The sequence below is a fragment of the Psammomys obesus genome, unplaced genomic scaffold, assembly GCF_907164565.1.
Source record: "Psammomys obesus unplaced genomic scaffold, mPsaObe1.curated_primary_1811, whole genome shotgun sequence".
NCBI classification, from domain to species: Eukaryota; Metazoa; Chordata; class Mammalia; order Rodentia; family Muridae; genus Psammomys; species Psammomys obesus.
The window spans coordinates 5,249,455-5,275,433 of NW_026588752.1; the positions used below are offsets into that span (position 1 = coordinate 5,249,455).

Here is a 25,979-nt window from a genome sequence, read left to right on the forward strand (position 1 = left end):
AACGTAAAAAATCAATAGTCAGATGAGTGCTCATGGCAGCTGATAGAGGCGCTGCTCTATGAATGCAGGAAAAGGGGCACCTTAGCAAGTAGCATGCCAATGCAGCCTTAACAACAGTGATTCAGCCTGAGCCAGGAAGAACCTGTAATCCCAGCACTTGGTGGAGGCAGGAGTATCAGGACGTCGAGGCTGTCTTTAGATACGTAGTGAATTCAAGACCAGTTTGTGCTACATGAAATCCTGTCTCAAGAAGACAAAAGGAAAAAGAAATGATTACATTTAGCCTCACAGCCATGGGACACACGGACATCATGCCTGACTGCAGACAGCGCACTGACGGAGCTTGTCTGCCGACAGTGTTTACCTGAGCCTGCCTGTAGAGGTGTGACTACCTGGCTCCAAATGGAAGCACTTTCCACACAGCTGGCCTGCCTGCAGAAATGTGGCAACAGTCTGGAGATTGTTCTAAATTAAACGTGAAAAAGACCTAACAATGAAAAGCAAGATCCTTGACTGGCTCCCAGGCTGGAGGGAAAATACAATCTTCAAGGAATTTTACTTGGAAATTGAAGGTGTATTCATTTTGGCTTTGAAGGTTATTGTGTCTGGGTAGAGAATGCTGTTTTCTCTCTTTGGTACTTTTACGATGTTGTTCTCAGACTGGGGATACATCCAGCTAGTGGAGTAGGTCCGGGCTCCACCCCCGGCACTGGTAACAGCATGCTGTTATGTATGTATGTATGCAGGAAAACTCAACATGTTTCTGGCTGAAGGTCAGCAGCCAGGACGACACCAGCCAGCCAGTAGACAACTGCTGGGAGCCTGGTACCCTATAGGAGCCGAGTACGGAGGTCTGAGGGCCAAACACTGTGAGGAAAAAGGGTGCTCTCCAAAGATACGGTGAGCAAGCCCTACTAGACCTAGAAGGTCCCCTTCCAGAAACTCCATCCAGACTCCATTGTTTCATAGCTCTCAGGCTAGCAAGGGCTAGCTGCATCACCACAAAGCAAGCTTGTGAACTTGGAACTGAGACAAACCACTAGCTAGAAGAGGGTTTGATTTTCTTCCTATTTGTTTTTTGTTTAATTTTGGACAGTTTCTGTTGCTGTCTTCTGCATTTTTCTCCTGTAGCACGTCCTCTGCTGTTAAGTGCATCTTGCTACTTTTCATCTCAGACTTTTTTTTTTTTTTAATCTGTTAAGGATGCTTTGTTCTCGGCTCCTCCAGCTTTAATGCTCCTATCTTCTTTCCACATCACTGAACAATCGTTCATTCACTCTGGTCTCTGCTTTGGCTCTTGGTGCCCTGTGGATTTATTTACCCTGTGTGGTGGTTTGAATAGGTTTGTCCCTCACAGAATCTCTTGTTTAAATGCTTGGCCCATGGAGAGTGGCACCATTAAGAAGTGTGGCCTTGTTGGGGGAAGGCCACTGTGAAGGCAGGCTTTGAGGTTATATAGATGCTCAAGCCATACCCAGTCATACATTTCTCCTCCTGTGGCTGCCTGTGGATCAAGATGTAGAACTCTCAGGTCCTTCTCCAGCACCATGTCTGCCTGCACGCTGCCCTATTCCCCAATATGATAACAGACTAACCTCTGAAACTGTAAGCCAGCCCGTTAAATGTTCTCCTTTATAGGAGCTGCTGTGGTCATGTTCTCTCTTCACAGCAATGAAATCCTAAGACACCCACTGTGAAAATTTCTCCTCCTCCCCCCACTTCTCTTTCCTTTTTATTCTTTCCTTTCTCCCTCTGGCTTTACTAGCATTTCAGGAGAGCACAGGAATAAATGAATGTACTCTGTCCACAGGTTCCCTGGAGGCCTCCCTTGTTTGTGTAGTTGTAAGTCATTACTAGGCATCATTCTGCAGATGTATATTCCAAAGTGTCTCCACCGTGTTCTACTCATACCTCCCGATTAGCTGTATCAGTTAGCAAATGTGCAACTAGGGTGCCTCACCTCTAGGAACCTTCCAATACAAGTTTTCCACAATGAGTATTCCCCAAAGCCTTTTTGTCCTCCCCAACATCTCTTCCGACACTTGAATGTGGTCCAAGCTCTTCCTAAGCCTTGGATGTCCCAGAGCTTTCTATGCAGACAAGACTGGCCTTGAGCTCAGAAATCCACCTGCTCCTGCCTTCAGAGTGCTGGGATTAAAGGCTGCAGTATCAGACTCAGTCCACAGTGATTTCTTTCTTTCCTTCCTTCCTCTTTTCTTTCTTTCTTTGTTCTTTCCTTCCTTCCTTCCTTCCTTCCTTCCTTCCTTCCTTCCTTCCTTCCTTCCTTCCTTCCTTCCTTCCTTCCTTTTGTTTCTCAAGACAGGATTTCTCTGTGTGGCCAGGCCATCCTGGAACTCACTTTGTAGACCAGGCTGGCCTTGAACTCAGAGATCTACCTGCCTCTGCCTCCCTAGTACCGGGATTAAAGATGTGCAATACTACTACTCAGCTGAGTGATTTTTTTTTAACGCCTTATCTTTGGAGGTTGCTATTTACTCACAGAGCGGAACACAAGTTCACTGTGCTCCCTTATTTCATAACAAGCATGACAGCCTTATATGCCTGCCATTTCACGGACTTCTGACACCTCTGTGCTTCTGTCCTTCCTCGTCTTGTAAAGAAATCGTTTTAACATGTGTGTATGTTTGTATCTGTGTAAGGGTCTGTGCACATGAGTACAATTGCCCCAGGAGGCTACAAGAATGTACCAGATGCCCTGGAACTGGGGTTAATAGATGGCTGTAGACCACTTTAATATGGTGGTGGGACCTGAACTTGTTTTCTGGAAGAGCAGCAAGCACTCTCAACCTCTGAGCCATCTCTCCAGCCCCATCGTTTTGGTTTTTTTCAGGCTTAAAAACTTCTGTTTTCATACATGTATTCAATGAAATATGATCACATATACTGCCCCCATTTCTGCTCTCCTAATTTCTCATCCTCATTTCATGTCTTCTTTGATATGCCACTAAGTCCAATTAGTGTAGTCCATATCTGCATGCAGGTGGGGTCATCCACTGGAGCACATGAAACATACCAGTGGGAATACTGTAGAAGGAGGAAGAGGAAAAAAGAAGGAAGAGGAGGAGGAGGAAGAAGAAGCTTCTTCTTGAAGCAGCTATTAACTGTCAAAAGCTCCTCAGTACAGGCTGAGCCTACAGATCATCTCCTCTATGTGGGGATTCTGGCTGCTTGATCTTACACAGATCTTGTATGATGGAGTCTTATTGGTCAGTCCAGGGTTGGGGTGCACATCATGGCAGAGCACTTAGCTAGAACAGCAAAACTCTTGAGTTCCATCCCCAGTACTACAAAACCGACAACAAAAGCCCAGAAGACCAAGTCTAATCTGACTGTCAGAGACATCTTTACCTACTCCTCCAGAGGAGGCTTGCTGCTCCTTACTCTGGGTTCCCTACAGTACTCCTGGCACTGTATGCACCTTGCATGCAGATACTAAGAGTCATTCATCTCAGTACTATTGTTAGCATGACACCTGACAGCTGCAGCTGCTCAAATATTTCGTGGGAAAAAAAAAATCCGCACAGCAAGTGTACCTACAGCAAAATGATTCCATGGCCAAGGAGACTCCCTGCACTGTGAACCAACTGGGTTCCTGAAATTGCTTTTCATTATTTACTGAGTTGGTCTTTAGCCTCCTGCACCAACCACTGTGCCCTGGCCTCCAGAGTGCTGGGATTATCATCCTGTGTCACTACAACAACACAACACGTGGACCTTCCACTGCCCTGTCACTAGCACGCCTTCTTGCTCTTTGAAAACAATACCTCCAAGTTACTTAAAGTGACTGCTGACACACGATCAGGGTCCCTGGGCTGCACGGTGAACTCCAAACCAGCCAGAGGTTCTGTCTCAGAAAGCAGGAAATTTAAGAAGGAAGCCAGGAAGATCTGCCCTGTTGACTAAACCAAAGCATGGACCTCTGATGCCTTTCCCAACCCTTAAGCCTCTAATGTGGTGGCTTGACCCCTCCCTGAAAACCAACTAGAAAAAATGATTTTGTTTTCTTTTTGTCTTACAGGGAACAATTTTCATGTTTTCCATTGTTAGTCCTTTTATTCTTAACTTTTTAGGAGTTTTAAATTTATGTGTCTGCACGTACAGATGTATCACATGTATGTGCAGAAGCCAGAAAAGGGCCTCAGATGCCTGGAACTGCAGTTACGGGTGGTTGGAAGCCACCTGATGTGGGTGCTGGGACTGAACCCTGGTCTTCTACATAAGCACAGGCAGTTTAACTTCTCTCCAGGCCCTTTCACTTTATGATAGCTATAACAACAACAATGAAACAAACAAACAAACAAGAGTATCTAGCCAGGGCTGGCAGTGTGCCCAGTATGCAGAAGGGGACAGACAGGAAGTCAAGTCAACCTGATCTGCAAAGCAAGTTCATGGCAGAGGTAGGTAGATCTCTTTGCGTTCAAAGCCAACTTGGTCAATATAGTGAGCTCCAGGCCAGTCAGGTTTACATAATGAACCCTTCCTCAAAAAACAAAATGTTCAACAGTGACAAATGCTACTTTATTTTTATATGTAATATGTATAAGTTAAAAATAATGCTGCCAAGTAAAGCTTAATTATATAAAATACAGTGTCAAATACATTTTAAATTTGCATTTGTTTTGTGTGGAGTTACATGTGGAGTACTGTCGTGCCTGTGTTGAGGTCAGGGGACAGCTTGTGGGAGTCAGCTCTTTCCACCATGTGAGTTCTGTGCATTGAACTCAGGCTACTGCTAAGTGCCTTCCCCCATTACATCATCTCACATTTTACACTTTAGACATTTTCTGCAATCTTTTGACTTCATCATCATAAACTATAAAAGCAACCCCACACTTCTGTCTATGTGTGGTGTATGCAAGTGTGTAAGTGTTTGTGTATGCTCGTGCACAAGCATGCAGAAGCCAAGGAGGACGTCCTCGAGACACTCCCTCCCTGGAGCTCGCTATTTCTCAGCTGGGCTGTGCAGCCAACAAGCTCTAGTTATACTGTGCTAGGCTAACAGGTGTGTGTGGCCACACTCACACTTTTGTTGTTATTGTTTTGTTCTTGAGTCAGGGTCTCACTGGGTAGCCCTGGCTGGTTTGGAACTTGCTATGCAGCCCAGGCTGGCCTCGAACTCCTGGAGACGTGCTTGTAGAGAAAGTGAGCAATCTCTGCAGTCCCATGCTTTGCATAGTACAATTTCACTTGTCCCTTGCTTTCATTTCACATGGAAATTCTTTTGAGTACCACTTTACCAAAGTTGGTTCTAGTTTATTTTTCGAATCAGAAACACGACTCGGTACCAGTGTTTTGTTTTCTCTTTTCTGATGGCTCCTTCAGAAAGACACCAGGTGCAGGACACATACTTGCATCCTTGTGCCATAGACTGCAGACAAAGCTCCTTTAACAGCCGCCAGTTAGTGGATGAGGAACTGGCTTAATGGGTAAAGCATTTGCTGAGCAAGCAGAAGGACCCGAGTCTGGAGCCTCCGAATACACATAAAACTGGCTATGGTGACATGCCTGTGGTCTCAGTGCTCCTGTGGTGAAATGGTTGGTGACAGAGGTGGTAACAGGGGAACCTTTGAGAGCTTTCAGACCAGCTGGCCTGCGCTATGCAATAGTGAGCAAGTGATTCTGCCTCAAATAAGGTGAGAAATGAATACTGACTCAAGGTTGTCCTCTGAGTTCAACACATGTATGTTGTTCCATGCATGCCAATACACTTATGCATGGTATACATACACAAAGATGTGAAAAAGAGAGCGCCGGGAGTGGTGGCAGACGCCTTTAGCCCCAGCACTCCAAGGCAGAAGCAGGCAGAGCTCTGTGAGCTCTAGGCCAGCCAGGATGACACAGAGAAAGCCTGTCTCAAAATGAAACAAAGTAAGACATGTCAGGTGGGTTGAGGATAGTGCTCAGCTGGTAGAAAGCTCCTATGCACACACGAGTGCAAGCTCCAAAATCCGCACAAATCCAGGAGCTGTGGTGTGTGCTCCCCCCTGGGGAGGAGGAGACAAGCCTGGAGCCGAGTGTCTCCCCAGTCCAGGGAAACTGGTGCACTTCCAGGTCCCAGTAAAAACCCATCCCTTCCCCCAAAAAGGTGGACAGTGCCTGAGGAACAACCACAGAGGTTGTCCTCTGGTTTTCACACATACATGCACACAACATGCATACACACCAGCACAAACAGTCCCTGCTCACACATGGACATGTGCACACATAACCCTCATACGTACCCACACACACACTCACATGGGTGCCTGCTATCAGGTGTAGCCAGCGTAGGAGTTGGAGCTGCACTCGCTGAGGCAGTGTGAAGATGTGAAAATGACATGTAATTGCAGTGTATCTGCCTCCCAGAGAACAATAGTCTTCTGAGAGAAAACAAAACATTCATAACCTGGAGCCTCTCCATGGCCAGAACATCAAGGAAAATTAGTTTAATAATAACAGCAGCCAAGAGTTACATGGTTGTCAGTCTGTATTTCTCCTCATGGGTTTTTCTTTAGAGTTGAATTACCTAGAGCACGTGTGTTTCACAAGTGTTAAGAAGTAAGACAAAAGAACATCTTTGTTGGGGTTCGTTTCAGTGACAGTTACGCCCAGATAGTGTAGTGAAGAAAATACAGGTTACCTTTCTAGTCTGCTGATTCCCTGTTCACCTATAAAGCTGAGGCTTTTAATCTGCCTGGGTCCCTTGGCAAGAGGGTCAGAAGTCATTGTCACTCTCATCCAGGGGCTCAGGTTTCCGGACCCTTCGACTGGGCTTAGCTGGTGAGAGAGCAATGCTTTCATCTTCCAAATCGTCATCATCTTCTTCATCATCTTCCATGTCAATTTCACTGTCCTCTGAGTCTTCCTGAAGCGAAAAGATGGCAAATGCAACTGAGGTGCTAGCTCACTATGATCTCTTACTAGAGACTCCACCTCACTCCCGCAAGGAGACAGCCACGCCAGCAATACCCTAGAGTGGAAGGTTGGGGGAACAGACACTGCCAGCTGAACAGCTCCACTGGACTGTGTGGCCTTTACCAGGGTTAGCAAGCAGGGGTTGGCTTTCCATGGGTGTCTTGGGAAAACCCTTAACACATGCTGAAGCCAGGTGCTGCACGGTTTCTGCAGTCTAGAGACCAAGCAGACAGGTAGACAGTCAGAAGGGCAGGAGAAAGGGAGGCCTATTCCAGGTGGAAGTGGAGGTGCCTCAGCTCATTCACGGTCTGCATCCAGGGAGCAAAAACTCGGGCTGTCTTTTTTACAGCATGTCCTGTGCTCCACGTATAGCAAGATGGCTGGTTACCCAATCTAGAGTATTCCCCAGTAGTACATACATGTTAGAACTCTCTTCTTTAAAGAACTGCCACCTTCTCCAGCAACCCTGCTGTTTGCTTTCCTCCCTCCTTGGGAAATTCAGGCCTAGTGTGGTACAAGTCTACAGTGCCAGCATCCCAAAACCCAGGATGGCTATGAATGAGGCCAGCCTGAGCTCCCTAGAAAGACCTTGTCTCACAATGAAAGAAATGCTCAGGTGTCTCCACGTGTGCCCCTCCCATTTGCCTATGCACAACAACGTACCCCAAAACCCAAACCACTCTTATGAAGACTAAAGGGATTCCAGTCCAGTGGGGCTCCACAGTCCTGGCCACCATCCTCCCCACATCTGTCAATGCCCCACCCCTCCCTCTGAAGTCCGCTTCCTACCCTCTGTCCTTAGCTCTCTGCACGGTCTGCCATTCTCTTGCCTGGTCATCTTTAATCCCCTAGCCCCTGTGATACAGAGGCAGCTCAGGGCTGCAGGCCTCCTCCCTTCTCTTCCTGCTCTCAAAGCAGTGTGGTCACATCTTTATCGCACTTCCATATTTAAACGTGGATGGCTCCCAAGATACGCTTCTGACCCAGCCCTGTTTCTTAAATTCCAAACTTTAGTTTCAACTGGCCACTCCACACCAGCAATGTGGGTGTCTAACAGGCCACACACCTGACAATGGCTAAAATCAAACTCCTGATCTGCCTTCTCAGCCCCTCCCCACGTCATCTGTCTCAGGAAGTTAGAACCCCATGCTCTCAGTCATGCCACTACCGAAGCATTCTGCATTTCTCCTCTCCACCACCCTGGTACAATCTACTAACAGAACACAATGGGTCCGACTTCAAAAACACCCAGAATCTGAGCCCTCTCAACACCAACATCACCACTGCCTCAGGTAAGACACACTCACCTCCAACCTACGCAGCTGCACTTGCTACCCATACCTCCTCCTGGGCTGATGGTTCTCCACCATCTCCCGTCTTACCAGGTGCTCGTCCAGTCCTGCACAGTTCTGCATTGCCTCTGCCACCTCTTATCACTCTCACCCCAGTTCCCTCTATCCTGCCACTACCTCACAGTAGGTGCTCACACTCCCGAGGCCCAACGACTCTGCCCACCCCAACATGGCTCACCCTTTCCTTCCTTCAGGCCTCCGTTCTAATTTCTTATTACAGAGGACTTTCCTGACCATGAGGGAAAAAATGCCTTGTTTCCATCATTTCTCACCTTCTGAACCTACTTTATTTCTTCCCTAATAACTATGGCGGTGGTATGTCAACACCTATGGCTGTGGTCTGCTAGATTGTTCCTAAAACGTATGTATCCCAGAGGCAAGGTCTATTTTTGTTCCCTGCTGTATTTAGGACCTGGCACTGATAGGACCCAACAGATTCCTGCTGAACAAACACATATAAACCAAGCCCTGTGACAGAGGAGCTGTGTGAACATGAAATAAATAAATAGGAAGACTGACGCCACTGCAGATGCATTCATTCTGAAAAGCATACAAGCAAATAAAACAGAAGCCAGACACCACTATCCAGGAAGCACTGGTTCCTTTAGGCCATCTCCTCCCTGCTTCAGACTCAGGTGGGCAGGAGTGGATGACAGCTAGCTCATCAGGTGCATCCTCATTGTTAATGGGCTGTTGCTCAGTGATCTCCCTTCCTCTCTAACAACTGTCCCCTAGGGGTTCGAGGTACAAGCATCTCTGTAGCTGCCCAGCGACATGAGGTGCCAGCTTGCTGCTGTGAATTTGGGCAGTGCTGCACCTGTGGCACTTAGTATGCCAAGCTTCATACAGAGCACGGGGTCCCGCCTGTGCCAGACCTGACAGAGGCCTGTACCTCACAAACTGACCCTGCATTGGTGTCTCCAGGAACTGGCTACATGGACCAAGTAGCACCGCCAGGGACTGCGGCAGGACCGGGCCAGAGGGTCCAGCAGTGTGTACCCAGCCTGCCATTTTGAGCACCGGATTTCCCTTTTGGTTAAGTTCTCTGGTCAGCTTTCTATCAGCACCCCTGAGACCTGGTCCAGGAAAGCATGCTTTCTGGTTGGTCCTCAGGAGTTGCAGAGTGGTGCTGAAGAAAGGCTGGTGTTGGGCCAGCCCCTGGATCGGCTCTTCATTTCTAGTTATAATTTAGGGCCTGATGACTGCCCACACCTTTCTCATCTTTGGTCTTGGTGTTTGTCCCTTCTGAGTATGGAAATGCAAGAGACCATGCTACCTCTCTCACCGTGGTAACTATTCTGAGGGCTTCTTGTCCAAGAGAGGAAGCATCCCCCTGGAGAAGAGAGTCTCTGCTAGCCCTGGACAGGCCAACACACACCAACAAACAGATGAGGCAAAAGAAAAAAAAAAAGAAAGAAAGAAAACCAACCTGCTTCCTGGAGCTGGGAGTCTTGCATTTACCTAAGAGGGCTGGTGCTGCTTCCATCTTTGGAAAGCGAGAATGGAAAGAACAGTGAGAAGGCGAAAAAAAAGGGCAAGCATATTTGTGTGAAATGAGAAACAAGCTATTGACAAGCAAAGAAAAGAGCCAGCCCTTCAAAGGCCAGACTCTGTCGCATTCAAGCAATGTGCTGGAAACAGGTAGTTTCCTGACTGCTGGCAGCACCTGAGCTAACCTATGAGGACAGCCCAAAGAGCAGGAGGTATAGGAGTGTGGAGAAGCTCTGGGACTCACATCTTCATCAGAGTCTCCACCTTGCATTGTGCCCACGATGCGTTTGCTGGGCCTTCCTGAGAACAATGAAAACATGACATGATGAGATCTTTGGACAATTTATTAGGATATGGCATTTAAGACTTTCTTTCCCTTGGAAAACTGGGAAAATACTAACGTACATACAAAAAAGGACTTAAGTGAGCTCCAACTACTGAGAACTGTCAACAAATTGTAGTCAATTTCCTGTATCCCCCTTCCCCTCTCTCAAAATAGAGGCTAGCCTTAAACTCTTGATGTTGCTTCAGCCTCTAGAGTGATGGGATTACAGGTTTGTGTCACCGTGTCCCAACTCTGCACTTCTACTTTGAAGGGCAATAAAATATCACAGCAGGTGTGAGGGCATACATCTTTAATCTCAGCATGCAGGAGACTGAAGTAGGAGGATTATTGGGAGATCAAAGCTAGCTTGAGCTACATGGTGAGACCATGTCTCAACAACAACAATAAAAAATAACAAGAAAATTAACATGGACTGGCAAGATGGTTCAGCAGGTAAAGGCATTTGGCACCAAGCCTAATGACTGAATTCAATTTCCAGAATTTACATGGCAGAAGAAAAAACTCCGAGTCCCAAAAGTTATCACTGGCTATGTACCCAAGTGTGCACATATGTGTGGGTGCACACACATCAATGAACATAATAAAATTTTATGTGCAAAAAACATTTTACAGGAAGGCTGGGGATATAGAAATGTTTTTAAGGCAAAATCTAGGGCAACTGAGTTTACAGATGGGCATTACAGTGGCTCCTGCAATCTGCGTACTTAGGGGGCTTCTGGGGCAAGGACTCTAAATTTAAGGCCATCCTGTGCTAGCATGACCCTGTACCAAAAACAATATAACAAAAAACTAAAGTTAACAGAATTTTTCACAAAAGAATTCCATTTGAAATGATATACATTAATACATTCAGAAAGAAGTACAAGAAAAATAGTGAAATTAAATATATGAGTGAATGTTAGGATATGCCCAAGTAAATCAAGGGTACAATTATGCAATGGAATATGATATAGCCATTACAAAGAATAAAGCACATCTATATTTGCTAATATGGGAACAGTTACTGTAACAGGCTCTGAGACCTTTGTACAACTGACTTTATGATAGAAGTATCAATCAGGAGACAAACCCAGTCCTCCTGTGAATAGACGAGCTGGAGTGTCTGTGTAGGGGGCTCCCTTATTTGAGGAATAGGGGGGAGGTGATGCAGGAAAGAGGGTAGGACTGGGAAGAGAAGAGGGAAGGGCCTATGACTGATGTAAACTGAATTAATTAAATTTTAAAAAGTACCAATCAGGCTGTAAAACTCAGCATGTAGAGAGCAACACCTGCCAAAACTAAGGCAAAGAAATCCATCACAGCCCACAGTTCTGGGAGTCTTTGAATGTATTAAGCTTGCTTTTTGTCCTTTGTAGTTCTGCTTCTAGCTAACTGTTCTTGTTAACTGAAGTCAAACCAGGACATGGCTGAGTTTAAAAGCTCACGCTGGGAAAGGTTCAGGGCTACACTGGGATCTTGAACACCTAGTGTAGTTGTCAGCCAGCTAATAAAGACTTTCTTTTCCTTGTTTTATTGTTTGTTTGAGAAAGGTGTAGCCGTGACTGTTATGGAACTCGCTTTGTAGACCAGGCTAGCCTCGAACTCAGATCCACTTGCCTCTGCCTCCTCAGTGCTGGGATTAAAGGTGTGCACCACCACAGCCGGCTTAATAAAGACTTCTATGGGTTTAAACCTATGTTGGAGCACTCTTCTCTGACAGATACTCCACAACAGTTATAATGTATTTAACTTGGATGAGTGTAGTGTATGTGTCTGTACACGTGTAAATGTATGTGTATGTGTGTGTGCATGTGGTGGCCAGAGGTTGACAGCAATGCCTGCCTACGTCACTGTTCTTGTTATTTCTGAGACCTGGCTGGGGTTCACTGACTCAGTATGGCGGCCACCGAGCCTCAGTGAGCCTCCTCTGCCCACCTACCCAGCACTGGGATTTCAGACAGGCACTGAGGCATGTGGCTTTGACATGGGTGCTGGGACTCTGAAACCAGGTTTCCAGACTGGCAGAGCAAGCATTCTCTGACTGAGCCATCTCCCCAGCCCCAAAGTATTTAATTTACAGAATAAAAGTAAGTTATAGAGTCACGATGCAATCTAGTCCCACTTAAGTTAAAGAATTTTCAGGTGATCTTTTTAGCTATGTTGGACAGCATGTATGTATGGGAGTGTGTCTCACATGTGTGTGGAGAGGCAATCTGTAAGGACAAAGCCCTGACAGCTAGCTATGACCCTCTAGGCTGAAGTGGAACACGAGAAAAGACCCCATTTTAAAAATGTTTTTATGAGGGAAGCTGGAGAGATGGTTCAGCGGTTAAGAGCACTAGCTGTGTTCCAAAGGACCCAGGTTCAATTCCCAGCATCCATATGGCAGCTCGCCACTGTCTGTAACTCCAGTTCCAGAGGATTTGGAACCCTCACACAGATATATATGAAGGCAAAACATCAGTGCACATAAAAAAAAATAAATGAATCTTTTAAAAAAAAGTGTTTTTATGAGAGGCACTTATGTGATCCCCTTTTCTCTGTGTTACTTTCTTGGTCACAAGGGATGTGACTGCACTGACTCAAATGAACATAACACAGAGCTCAGTTGCAGAGGCCATTTCTGAGACTTCAGACTTCTGTAGGAAGTCTGAAGACACAAATGAACCAGCTATCCCGGGGCCACAGGTAAGAATATCACAGGTGCTGGGCATGGTGGTGTCTCCTGTAATCCTAACACCTAGGAGGATCATGTTCAAGGTCATCTTGAGGTACACTGTGAACTCAAGACCAGCTTAGCTACAAGAAAGCAGAAAGGACTGTTAGAGGTAATGGTCACCAATGAATAGTCTGAGGGACAGATCCTCAAGAACAGGATAAGCTGAGACAGGAACTGCTTCCAGGGACCCTTCACAGCACACTGTACCTCAATATTAAGCAGCACTCACCCAACTCTACCCTTGTGTCTGAGAGGCGGGCACAGGGTGGCGGGCACAGGAGCCACATACCTTGCATGAGCACCTCCATAGCTGTCCGGGGCTTGGACAGCCGCCTCTCCTCCAGCTCACTATCGGATTCATCGTCCTCTTGGATGTCTATGTCTGAGTCATCATTACCTAGCAGGAAAAACCAGAAGACAGAATAAAGCTACAGTTCTTTCATTACAGTCAAACATCTTCTGCCTACTAAGCCTCTAATGCAGGGCATATGCCTTTCTTAGCCCTCTTTTCATCGATTAGATTTTATGACACTCCCTGGATAGGTACTTAGTGGAGTGTTAATGCAGACCATAATACGCTGTATTTGCTTAGAGCGATTTTTCAAAGCAAAAAGAATGTGGACCAGATGCCTTAAAAGCATTATGACAGCTGATTTTTTTTTTTCTTCCAAAATTGAGTCGCTGGCTTTCAAGGCATCTGAAGTCCTTGGTCAATTGGGGGAAGTCCTCTTTGTTCTATGTCAGGCTGTATTAAAACTCAAGAGCCTTGGCCCTAACAAAGCTGAAGACTGAATGTAGCTGATGGAAAGAACTCAGGCACGGACTGCAGCAGGCTGTCCTGAGAGAGAAAGTGAGCTGACTAGCACCCGGGACACTCCTCCCTGAGGAAATTCTGTATAAAGGCATACATTGGTGGGGTGTGGCTCAGCGGACGAGCATGTACTTATCTTCTGCAATGCTCTAGGTCCAATCCCCTGTTTTTAAAATATTTTTATTTATTTATTGGGTGGGGGTTGTTCATATACACACTCTATAAGAGACTATTTTCAGTGTAATTAGTTTTTAATTAAAAATTTCTCCCTTATCTCTCTCTCTCACTCTTCTCTTTTTTTCTCTCTCTGTGTATGTGTGTGTGTTTGTGTATGCCACATGTATGGGGAGGCCTGTACAGAACAGAGAGGATGTTGGTATCCCCTGGAGTTAGAATTAAAGGCAGTTATGGGTTACCCAATGCTTGGTGCTGGCAAGTGTTCTTAATCACCAAGTCATCTTCTCCAGCCCTGAAATCACTCTATATACATTTCTTAAATACTTGTTCATATTCTTTGTGCCTATAAGTTGAACATTTCCTAGACAGAACCAACAAAGAAATATAATGGGAAGAAAATGCTCTTATTGGCTAGTGCTTTACTCTATCCAGGGAGTGATAGGGAATTGGGAAGGAGGGTTTTAGAGGGGTTTGTATACAGGGGCTGGTCTGACACTGACTTAGAAGTCACCCTGGAAGCCCAGCAGTTATTAGTCTTCCAAAAGGTTTTGCTTTGTGCCTGCATGAGAAGGTAATGGCAAGGTAACTAGATCCACCTGAGTGCTGGGGGAAGGTAGCTGGCTTCCTTTAGCCAGGAAGAAGAGCTGTGTTCTCCAGCTCAGGAGGGACAGCCTCAACACTGGCAGCAGTGTCACCAAGAGCACCCTTCACGACTACCAACACAATTCGAAAACTACATCTTCTAAAAGTCTGTATATAGAAAATCAATCCATATTAATGTAATTTAACAACTATAACACAAAATCACCACTCAGTTTAGTTTTCCTCTTACTTCATCCACAAAAATTACAACATTAAATGCTCACTCCATGCAGCATAGTTATCTATACCTCTCAATCTCTGTCTTGACTGACCCAGAACTAAAGCAGCAGGAACCTGCTGCGCGTCAGACAGCTCTCAGGTTTTCTACACCTGCACTTAGAGGATTTCCAGCAGTCTCGGATCTTTTTCTAGGGCTCTCTGAGGACCGGTACAAAAAGGAAACAGACACAAAGGGGACACGCAGATGGGGAAATGCTGGAGGCCCAGGTGTACTGTTTAGACCAAGAGAATAAAGTCATTTCATCATGAGAGCAGAGAAATAAGCAAGAGAAGCAACTCGGTGCAACAGAACTGTGGTGTAGCAGGACATCACACTGCCACAGTCCCAGTGTTGAACTGACACCTGGTGTCAGCCGAGTGAGCCGTACCAAGCTCATCATGGAGAGGACTCCCTCCCAAACTCTGGGCCTCATGTTTAGAACATTTAGTACATTTCATCTCACAGCTGAAAACACTAGCCAGAACAAATTTCCCATTATAGGTGAGAGCCTTGTTGAACATTCCTGGATGACTGTGTACAGGATTTGCCAATAAGCCAGTGGTCCCTTCACGGACACTGCAAGCAACACTATCATTTTAGCCTGCCCTACAATATGGGACCATTCATATTACTAGAGATAATTTTCTTTCATAATTACCTATTACACAGAGTTCAAGCTAACTGTAGCATTTAAACAGACACAAATGTTGTAAGTATCATAATCAATGGATGTTAGTTAGAGGCTATGTAACTGGAAGCAAGCTTTTACTATCATCACTATTATTATTGAAAATAGATTCTTCTCTTATACAATACAGCCCAACAACAGTTTCTCCTCCCTCCACTTCTCCTAGCTCTCTGCCACCTCCCCTCTCCCCTAGATCTACCCTGCCCCTTCGTTTCCTCTTCAGAAAAGAGCAGGCCTCCAAGAGACGACAGCCAAACAGGATGAGAAATACAATAAGACAAAGCAAAAACCCTCATATTGAGGGTAGACAAGGCAACCCAATAGGAGGAAAAGAATCTCAAGAGCAGGGGGAAAAAAAAAAAGAGTCAGAGATACACCTACTCGCAATGTTTGAGTCCCACAAAGCACCAGGCTAACAGTCCCAACACATAGGCAACAATGGCAGATTTGTTAGTATTTAAGAGGGCACAGATTATCCATTGTTCTACCACACTAAAAAATGAGAGAAAAGAAGTTAATTAAAATTTAAAAATACTTTTTAAACGTAAGTAGCTTTGCTAGAGAAACATAAGTAACTTATGGTGTACTTAACGGTGTGTGCAAACCTGCTGGCCTGAGTTTGACCTCAGGCACTCAGGTAAAGGTAGAAGGAGAGAGACCCAACCCTAAAGTTGTCCTCTGGCCTCAACATGTGCACCGCAGCACACCACACCTGCACTTGCAGACTTGGCATGAACACACACACACACACACACACACACACACACACACACACTAAACATCTTAGACAGAAAAGTAAACTTTCTCAAAGCTGGAACACCGGTCAGAACAAACAGCCTTACTTCCACTCTTGAGCAGTCGCTTTTCCTCTTCCTTTAGCTTATTCTGCATCAGACGGAGAGTATTTTCAGCTTCCTGTGGAGGAGGAAAGCCAGACTCAGAATGATAAACTTTGGTGGATGGTCTGATTCTTCACCACTGTGTAAATACCACACTGTTTGTCATACAGAACAAAACAAAACAAACAAGACCTTAGGAGGTTGCTTAAGGGGACAGATGGCTCAGTGGCTTAGGATACCTGCTGGTCTTCCAGAGGACCCGGGTTCAATTCCTTGCACCACATGGTGGCTTACAACCATCTGTAACACCAATCCCGGGGATGTCCTCTTTTGGCCTCTGAGAGTACTGCATGCACATGGTACACAGACATACATGCAGGCAAAATACCAATATACAAAAAAGACATACATAAGTCTTTAAAAAATTTTTTTAAAGTTTCCCTGAGCAGCCTACGAGGTCCCTAAACCTGTGCTCTTCCTCTGTCACCTACCCAGCATCTTGTGCAGATGGTGCAGGGATTGATGCTGCAGCCTACACCCTCCCCCCCCCCACTACCACTCCAGCTCTGAAAGAAGTGAGTGACACAACAGAAGCCCGCCATACGTGCCTGCAAGGGAGGACATAGGAAATGTGTCTAATGCTGACAGGCACAGCCTTCATGCTCACAACAAGAGAAAGCAAAAATAGTTTCCTGTTTCTGCCTGTACTGCTTCACCACTCCAATCCTAAAGATGCTTACGGTCAGGTCAGGATGGTAAGATAAACAAGGAAAACTGGTTATAGTTCCTGGTGTAGGGCCAGAAGGAAGTAGTACGTCAGGTGTGTTGTCAAGTGGGGCACTGATTACACTGGGAGTGGTGACATGCATCTTTCTTACAGTTCCTGCCTGTAGGAGGCTGAAGCAAGAGGCTGCTCTGGGTAACATAGTGAGACACTGGTCTCCCGCCCCTTAAACAGGAAACCGCCCTGATGACTGTAGAAAAGCACAGTGAGGATCTGGGGAGAGGGCTCAGGGCTAAGTGCTTGCTGCATAATGTGAGCAGCACAGTTCAGGTGCCTAGAAACCAGGTAAACACTGAGTACACACGGCAGCCAGCCTGTCACGTCAGTGCTGGGGAGGCAGAAAGGGGACCAGTGGAGCAAGTTGTCCAGCTCAAGTCAAATAGGCAAGCCTTAAAGTCAAATATAGACCCTGCTTCAATATAGAAGGCAGAGAGGGGAAGATGCCAGCTGTGAACATGCACACACACACACCCATACACATGTGAAAATGCAGATACATAACACAGGAACATGTACGACTGAAAAAACCCAGTGAAATAAAACTGGCTTTTAAATTTTGTTTGCTATACTAAGCATTAAAAAAAGCCCTGTGTATTAGGCATGGAAAAGAGCAGAGCACACATGGGCCTTCTAGGTCACTGCACAGGTCACAGTTGACCCCTTTCCACTTCTCACTGCCCACAGCCCGATAACACGCCAACTATTTGACAATCAAGAATCCAGGCTATACAGTCAGCAAGGCAGAAGAATTGAGCAGTCTGGAGACCTGTATTTTTCATACACTGATATTTACAAGCTGGTATGTCTCAGTATAGAGTAACACGCCACAGACTTACTTCAAACCTCTCCTGCTCCAGCCGATGGTGGTCCTCAAGCTGCTGCTCCAGGTAAGCCAGGTTCCGAAACTTCTGGAGATAAATGTCATACTGCTTCTGCAGCTCTTCCTCAACCTTCTCGTACTCATCCATAAAGGCTGGCCTAACACGGGCGATGAAGCAAAAAGTGAGTTAATCCACCTACAGTAGTTTGAAATTTGTACTTAAGAGTTCCAACTTCCATCATCATGCCTTTTTTTTCAAATACATCTAACGATACAAGGTCCCCACTCTGAAAACTGCTTAAAAATAATTTGCCTTTTCTCCTCTCTACCCACCAAATGAAGTTATTTTTTTAACCATGTATTCTTTATAAAACCCTGGAAGGAAAATTATGGAAAAGAATTACAGTTTGGTGCGTTGGATGTAACATGCATCTTCCCAGGTTTTGTTGATTTTTGTTAGGGGCTCAGGTGGCCTAGGCTGCCCTTGACTCCTGACCAGCCTGAGTGCTGGGGTCTTACATGTGTGTCACCATGCTAAGCCCTCCAGACCTTCCGAAGTACAGGTACAGAAAGAAATGAGTGTGTGTGTGTGTGTGTGTGTGTGTGTGTGTATATATATATATTTTTTTTTTTTTTGAGACAGAATTTTATTATGTAGCTCTGACTGGTCTGGAACTCACTATGTAGGCCAGATCAGCCTTGAACTCACAAAGATCTGTCTACCCCCATCTTCTAAGTACCAGTATTAAAAAAGTATGTCATCACACCCAGCCAGGAATGTATATTTTTAATAAAAATTAAACTGCATTTGGAAAAGAGGGCTCTGCATGTCACCTGTCAGCACAGCAGAGCTGGCTCTTGTGGCATGGGCTCAGACGAGCTGGCCCTGCAGCATTGGGTAAGCTAGCAGGGGCAGTGTTGGAGAGCGCCTTCTGGTGGTGTGGGTGCGGGAGCGCTGGCGGGCTGACCAGCTCAGCGGCCACCAGCCCAGATCCCGGGCTTTGAGTTGGCCCACCCCAACCTCTACCCCATCTATGAACTGCTGGAGTGCGTGAAGGGGCCAGTCCTGCAGATGCCAAGCTGCCGGGTCTCCATGACACTGGATAACAACAGGATATCTGGGAGGAGTCCTGTGAGGACCCAGTATTAATAGTGTAGCAGAAGCCAGAGGCCTCAAACAGACCAATGACTCAGTGCAACGGGCATTTGCAAGTATAGATGTGTGGACAAAAGGGTGTACTGTGAGCCACAACGGGGCACTCTACAGCTTCCAGAATGAGATTTTTAAAAGTTTATGTTATTTTCTTTTCTTTTGGGTGGGGCGAGGTTGCATGGGCGGAAGGCAGATACAAAGAGGCAGGGAAAAGAATGGTTTTGGGGTATGTGATGTGAAATTCAGAAAGAATCAATAAAAAGTTTTAAAGAATTAAATCTATTAGCAAGTAGTTGGGTGGATTTCACTTCCATGAACCATAGGCTCCAGTAGGATTAACACAGTCACCTGCTATATATGACTTTCAAAATCAGTGAGTTAAATACATACGTGATCTTAGCATCTATCTACTACGGACATGACAAAACATAGTCTTCCACACAGGTAAACAGGCTACTGCAAATATGCGCTCTTTTAAAACAAAATAAAATGAAAACTTGTAACATAAAAGCCTATTCCAACTGGCTGGCTAACTTTTCTTTTTCCCTCTTAGTATTCCTTTTTCCTTCCTTCCTTTTCTCCCTGCTTCTCTTGAGTGCTGGGATTACAGGCACATGTCATCATGCTTGGCGTAGTTATTAATTTTAATGGGAAAACTCTGCCCTTAAAAAATATGAGGGGCTGGAGAGATGTCTCAGCAGTTAAGAGTGCTGGCTGCTCTTCCAGAGGACAAGAGTTCAAGTCCCATCACCCACCTGGCAGCTCATAACCCGAACTCCAGTTCAGTGGGACCTGATAACTTCTGCTGGACTTCATATGCAGCAGGCATGCACACAGGACACGGGTATACATGCAGCCAAAACATACATACATATAACATTTTTAAAAATGAGAATTAGCTGTAGAGGAATGCGCCAAAAGTCCGGTCTCCTGTGGTGGCTCAAGCACTGAGAGACAAGGGTCCCTTTAGGCCAGGAGTTGAGAGACTGAAACAGTTTCCCCCACCAAACTTTTATTGAAAAATTCAAGGTATATACTGGAACTCTTTTCAGAAAAGCTGCTTCTCATATGAATAGAGGCTGTGGACACTACCTCCATCTGAGCTGAGGATTTTCTCTTCTCAAATTTAAGTTCCCCTGAGTACATCATGGCTTGGACTTGGGCTAACCTTAGTACTGACAGGAATGTCCCGACAGAAATGCTGCATGCTAGCAATCAGGTAAGGGACGGACTTGTGGATAGACCCATTGTCCTATACAGCCCCTGAAACTCCTTGGGCGACTTTGATTTTGTCAGCTTCACTGAAATATCAGTTTTGGCTACTCAGATGCTTGTCTGTGACATCAAGAGAATCCATATCAAAAATACGGAATGCTTCATAAATTTGCATGTCATCCTTGCACAGGTACCATGCTAATCTTCTATCGTTCCAATTTTAGCATATGTGCTGCTGAAGCCGGCCCCTGAACGTTTTTAAAATAACATGAGTAGGGAATGTGCTGGTTTGAATGAGAACGGTCCCCCGACAGCCTCATATATTTGAATACTTGGTCCCTAGGTGGTGAGACTGCTTGGAAAAGAGAAAGAGTGGCCTAGCTGGAGAAGGTGTGTCACTAGGAGCAAGCTTTGTGGTTTTAAAAGACTTGTTCTATTCCCACTGTGCTTTCTTTCTCCTGCTTGGGGATCAAGATGTCAATCCTCAGCTGTTCCTGCTGCCATGTCTTCATTCCACTGAGCTAAACGCTCTTTCATAAATTACCTTTATCATGGTAACTTGTCACAGCCACAGAAAAGTGACACAGGATGAAACAGAGGGACAGAGAGCTCTAAACTTTTTAAACAGAGCAACTTTTCTACTAAATAGATTTGGAACCTGCTGGGGGTGGTGACACATGCCTTCAGTCCCAGCACTCAGGAGGCAGAGGCAGGCAGATCTCTGCTTGGTTCAAGGCCAGCTTGGTCTACAGAGTGAGTTCCAGGACAGTTAGAGCTATAAAGTGAGATCCGGTTTTGAAAAAAGCAAGCAAGCAAGCAAACAAACAAAAAGGTGACTTTTTGTTTTGCGTGGAATGAATTATGCTTTAAGGATGACTTTGTTACTAAATCCAAAGACTCTCGTGGCAGTAATTTCAGCAGAGAACAGAGCAAGGCCCTGGGTGGCTTGTGTGGACCTGGGCAACTTGCTCTTGGTTCCTACTGTTTATGACAGTGCTCGCTCCCAACACTGTGAAAAGAAAAACCAAAAAGATTGAGGCCAAGGAGGGAAGGCATAAACCAAGTAAAGAGAAGAGCACAAAGGAAATATGAGGAAAACACAAAAGGTTCCATTGGCACAGGCAATGTTCTGGCCACTGTGAGACTTCTAAGTGGAACTGTTTTTCCACTGAGCCAAAATTGTAGAAAAATAAATTGCTGACAGGTGAGGAATTAACAAAGTGAAAAGTCCAAAATCTATTCAAACCAAAAGATGGAAGTATGTTCTGTTTCAATCTAATTTATGGCAAGATTTTAGAAGGCCAAGCTTGGTATAAATCCCACCATCTGGATTTACTTTGTCTCATATTCCAAGAAACCATAAAAACTTTAATGCGGGCTCCAGAGTTCGGCCATGTTGCAGACATGTTAAAAGCAGTGCAGAGAGTGAGTGGATCAGTTTGCTTTTAGGACAGGCAGCATGGAAACTGTACAGCGTCTCTGTGTATACGACTGCTTTGTGATATGTGGACAGCTGGTGCCACTTACATTCTTCCAGGCTTATTTCTACCTTCCAGACATTGCTCTTACTCTACCTGACACTCTGCAGGGTCTGTAGTCGCTTCCGATTTCTTTCCAGTTCTAATTTCCTCTTTTCAATTTTAGCTTCTAGGTTGGCTTCATCAGAGGCCACATTATTGAGCAGGTCCTTAGTCTTCTGAACCTGAGCCTACATTGAATAGAAAATAGTGAGATGAGGCAGCGGGGTGGGCTGTCTCAACACAGAGCTGCTTAATGATTCTGGCAAAGCAACATCGCACAAACCATACACAGAAGCAAACCAACAAAACACCACCCCTGCCCCACTGCAACTTAGTTAACCATTTCCAGAGACAGGAGTGGACACACTGACAGAAAAAAATTACCATTCTTTTCATGAAAAGTGGGTGTATGGAAGGACATGGAAGGAAACAAAAATGGAAAGAATGTTCTAATAAAGACAGAGAGGTGCCTAGTGTCTGACCCAGCCTGCTGGGTTAGGACTGGGCACTCACTGACCACTTTGCGCTGTCTGCCTGCCTTCTCTTGGGCTGCTCCCTGGTTATCAAATACCATCCGAGGGAGTGAACACACACACCAACTCACACACAGACCCCCCCCCCCAAGCTGTCATGTGGCCTTAGTTCTGACCCACTGTCTACTTTGATGGACAGACAAGGTTCCTTTCCCTCTATGTAAGCTCAACTATAAATGGAGAACCTGCTTTACTGGTGAAGTCGGTTCAGAAGTGGCTTTAAGAGCAGCCACCAGCCATTCTGGTGAGATGCAGCTTTAGAAGAGGGTCTAGCACACTGGTACAGAATCTCTGCGCTGTCGGCTCTACAGGGTCAAAGACCACTGGCTATATCCACAGACATTCTTATCTTTCTAAGGGCAAGTTTGCTTGAAGTGCGCATGGTGAGACCCAGTGTGCTAGCTTCATAATCATGCTTTGTGAAGGTAGTTTTCGGAGCCCTGTGGTTCAGAGCACCAACTGAACTGCACAGGAACGGGAGCACAACCTGGCTGTGAATGAGCCTCCTCCCTGTGTAATGACTGTCTAACCCTGTGTGAAGTTGGTGGATTCCCCTCTGGTACTCTGCCTATGTGTTAATATACCATCATAAATCTTTTTGGCTGTCTGCCTCCAGGTCTCTGCAAAACCACAAAGAAATGACTTTAGAAGACTAGACACTCTCTAGGATTCTCAGACAGGGCATCTTTTGAAACTACAATTATTGCCAGTGAATTATGGCCTCATTTGTGTGTGTGTGTGTGTGTGTGTGTGTGTGTACACTTATCATTTCTGTGGACATTTTGTGTGTGCCTAGGGATCAGTCTCAAAGCCTTACACATGCTAGACAAGTACTGTACCACTGAGCTGTACCTCCAGCTCAGTACACTATTTCTCAAGAGTTTTTTCCTTTAAAAATCACTAGAGAGCCAGGCATGGTGGTGCATGTATTTAATCTTAGCACTTAGAAGGCAAGGGAGGCAGATCTTTGAGTCTGAGGACAGATTGGTCTACATAGTGAGTTCCAGGCCAGCCAGAGCCACAGCGTGAATCCCTATCTTAAAAGAAAACAACAGCAACAACAAAAAGTGACAGGAGCAAACACTCATACATATAAAAATCTTTAAAAAGATTGAATGCAAATGCAATAAAAATTCCAATACAAGTGTAAATTCCTTTCAATAGGAAGGTGGGTCCTTTTAGTCAACAACTCTTTTGTTTTGTTTTGGTCTGTTAAGACAGGATTTCTCTGTGTAGCCCTGGCTGTCCTGGATTCTCTTTGTAGACCAGGCTGGCCTCCAACTCACATAGATCCTCCTGCCTCTGCCTCCCGCAGTACTGGGATTACAGGTGTGCGCCAACATGCCTGGCTTTAAAAAGGATAGGAGCTCCACAAGGACCAAACATATGTGGGCACAGGGTCTTTTCTGAGATGGACACTCAACCAAAGGCCATGAGAGGATAAAACCTAGAACCTCTGCTCGGATGTGACCTGTGATAGCTCAGTAATCAGTTGGTTTCCCATAGTAAGGGGAACAAGGACTATTTCTAACAGGAACTCAATGACTGGCTCTTTGACCTCCCCACCCCACAAGGGAGGAGCAGTACTGTTAGGCCACAGAGGAGAGCTTTGCAGCCAGTCCTGAAAATACCTGACAAAACGGAGTCATATGAAAGGGGAGGAGGTCCTCCCCTATCAGTGGACTTGGAAAGGGGCAGGGGGGAGATAAGGGAGGGAGGGTGGGATTGGGGAGGGAAGGAGGGAGCGGGATACAGCTGGGATACAGAGTTAACAAAATGTAACTAATAAGAAAAATAAAATTAAAAAAAACAACCTTTTTTAAAGGTTAAAAGAAAAATGATGTGTATCGTGTATATCTATGTGAATGCAGTGTCCATAGTGTCCAGAATAGAGCACCAGATGCCCTGGAATTGGAGGTTCAAGTGGTTGTGACCTGGCTAATGTGTGCTGGGACCCAAAGTTGGATCTCTGGAAGAGCAGTATATGCTCTTAACTACTAATGCATCTCTCCAGCACCCATAATCAACAACCCTTCCTGATAATGACTATTCTATGATCCAAAGTCATATTACAGCTTAGGGAATTTATCTATTTCTTTTATCTATTTCTCAAGTGAGAAAGATCAATGTATAAACAAAAATTTCCAGCTTTTGGAAATAACTGGCCTATACTCTACAATCCCATCTAAGTACCCATGCTGCCGTTTTGCTTTTGCTTTCAGAATTATCAAGCATATTTTCTGACAATGAAGAGCTTACAGGATCTGTCTAACTGTGCCCCTTCTGGAGGACTAGCTTTTTAACATTCAGTACACAGAATATGGCTCTTTACAAATTTTAAATTTAGAAATAATAATACAGTTAAAGAAAAGTGAGAATATAATAAAAAGAATTCCTCCAAACTGAGAGGAAACCGCCAGTGGCGTCCAATCACCTTCAACCTTTTTGTATTTCCTATTAAGAACGCTACAACCAGACATGAGCACAGTAGATGGCCATCATCTAATCTCAGGTTCATTCCTGTCTTCCTGCTTGTCTTAGGGACGTTACACATAGTAGACAGGAGCCACCAAGCCGTCTGCTGTCATGCTTCTGCGGTGCTCTTCAGCTTCCTCTGGATTTCAGGACCTCACTTATTGGCAAGTGTCAGCCAGCTAACTGACAGAATGCTTCTAGTCTGGCTTTGTCAGACAGATACAGATTATGCAACTTTAGCAGGAATACCACAGAGGAGACGTTATCCTCTGAGATGTCATAGCTTCAAGTTATTTACTGATGATGTGTGATTGAGGACTGATGCTGGGCGTCACATAAGAACTGGCTCTTTCTCTTTGTAATAATTATTGTCCTGCTGGCTTCCTTGAAGCAATTTTAATTTGAGAATTGTCCTATTTCACTGAGAATTTAATTTGAGAACAGTCCTATTTCACTGTTCTATACTATAAAACAAACTATTGTAATTCATTTCTTTTGATGTGTAAACAATGGTCACAGGAAGCCCATCAAGTGGGCACCCTGTCTCTCCTACAGACTCCCTGATAACCTTTGAACATCTTTGTTACTCCTGGCACAATAGGATGTTGTATTTTTCCTAATGAGCTGGGGTTTTGTTGTTGTTGTTCTGTTTTGTTGTTTGAGACAGGGTTTCTCTGTGTAGCCTTGGCTGTCCTAGACTCTTTATAGACCAGGCTGGCCCCAAACACACAGAGATCCGCTTGCCTTTGCCTCCCCGAGAGCTAGGTTTACAGGCCTGCGACACCAAGCCTGGCCCTAACTAGTTCTGGAATAAGCCATTTTTCATGGGTGCTCTGGCTCTATTAAAGGAAATGGCATTTAAAAGTCAAGATCCAGGTGATAGGCCAAGCTTATAAAAGTGTGATGGTAGATTATGTACATATGTACATACATGAATAAATGATGTAAATGATGTAGCTACAGGTGTATGAATCTCTAACAAAACTTAACTGATAGGTGAGTTGGAAAAGATGGTGCTCATTCTAGCTGTTATAGTGCAGATTAGAATTAAGGGCTGGGCTATAACTCAAAGGTAAAGTACTTGTCTAGTATACAAGCCCCTCAGTTCTAAACCCTTTTCTACACAGAGACAGAAAGAAAGTCTTAAAATTGTTTAAATGCCATGCCCGGCAGTAAGGAATTGGCTACATACAATAGGATAATATTCACCAAAATATTGAATTACTATTCAATTACTTTAAAACTGGTGAATTTGTGTGTGTGTGTGTGTGTGTGTGTGTGTGTGTGTGTGTGTGTGTGT

At 45.1% G+C, this 25,979-nt stretch overlaps 1 protein-coding gene and 1 non-coding gene across 4 annotated transcripts in view; both read right to left on the bottom strand.

Moving 5' to 3' along the window:
* Positions 1–6,644: 6,644 nt before the first annotated feature.
* Cluap1 (clusterin associated protein 1) overlaps positions 6,645–25,979 on the bottom strand; it is a 29,912-nt gene continuing 10,577 nt past the window's right edge. For 2 of the 3 annotated variants that reach the window (XM_055604797.1, XM_055604799.1), the window contains 7 exons: positions 21,726–21,859; positions 17,800–17,941; positions 16,183–16,255; positions 13,092–13,199; positions 10,003–10,058; positions 9,697–9,753; positions 6,645–6,865 (listed from right to left, as the gene is read on the bottom strand). In XM_055604797.1, the coding sequence (XP_055460772.1) occupies positions 6,716–6,865; positions 9,697–9,753; positions 10,003–10,058; positions 13,092–13,199; positions 16,183–16,255; positions 17,800–17,941; positions 21,726–21,859 (720 nt within the window). In that variant the 3' untranslated portion in view covers positions 6,645–6,715. The remainder of the gene's footprint in view (positions 6,866–9,696; positions 9,754–10,002; positions 10,059–13,091; positions 13,200–16,182; positions 16,256–17,799; positions 17,942–21,725; positions 21,860–25,979) is intronic. The other variant, XM_055604798.1, reaches the window with a different exon arrangement.
* On the bottom strand, positions 20,297–20,399 carry LOC129674725 (U6 spliceosomal RNA). The gene has a single exon (XR_008719829.1). It is a non-coding gene; the product is annotated as a U6 spliceosomal RNA (small nuclear RNA).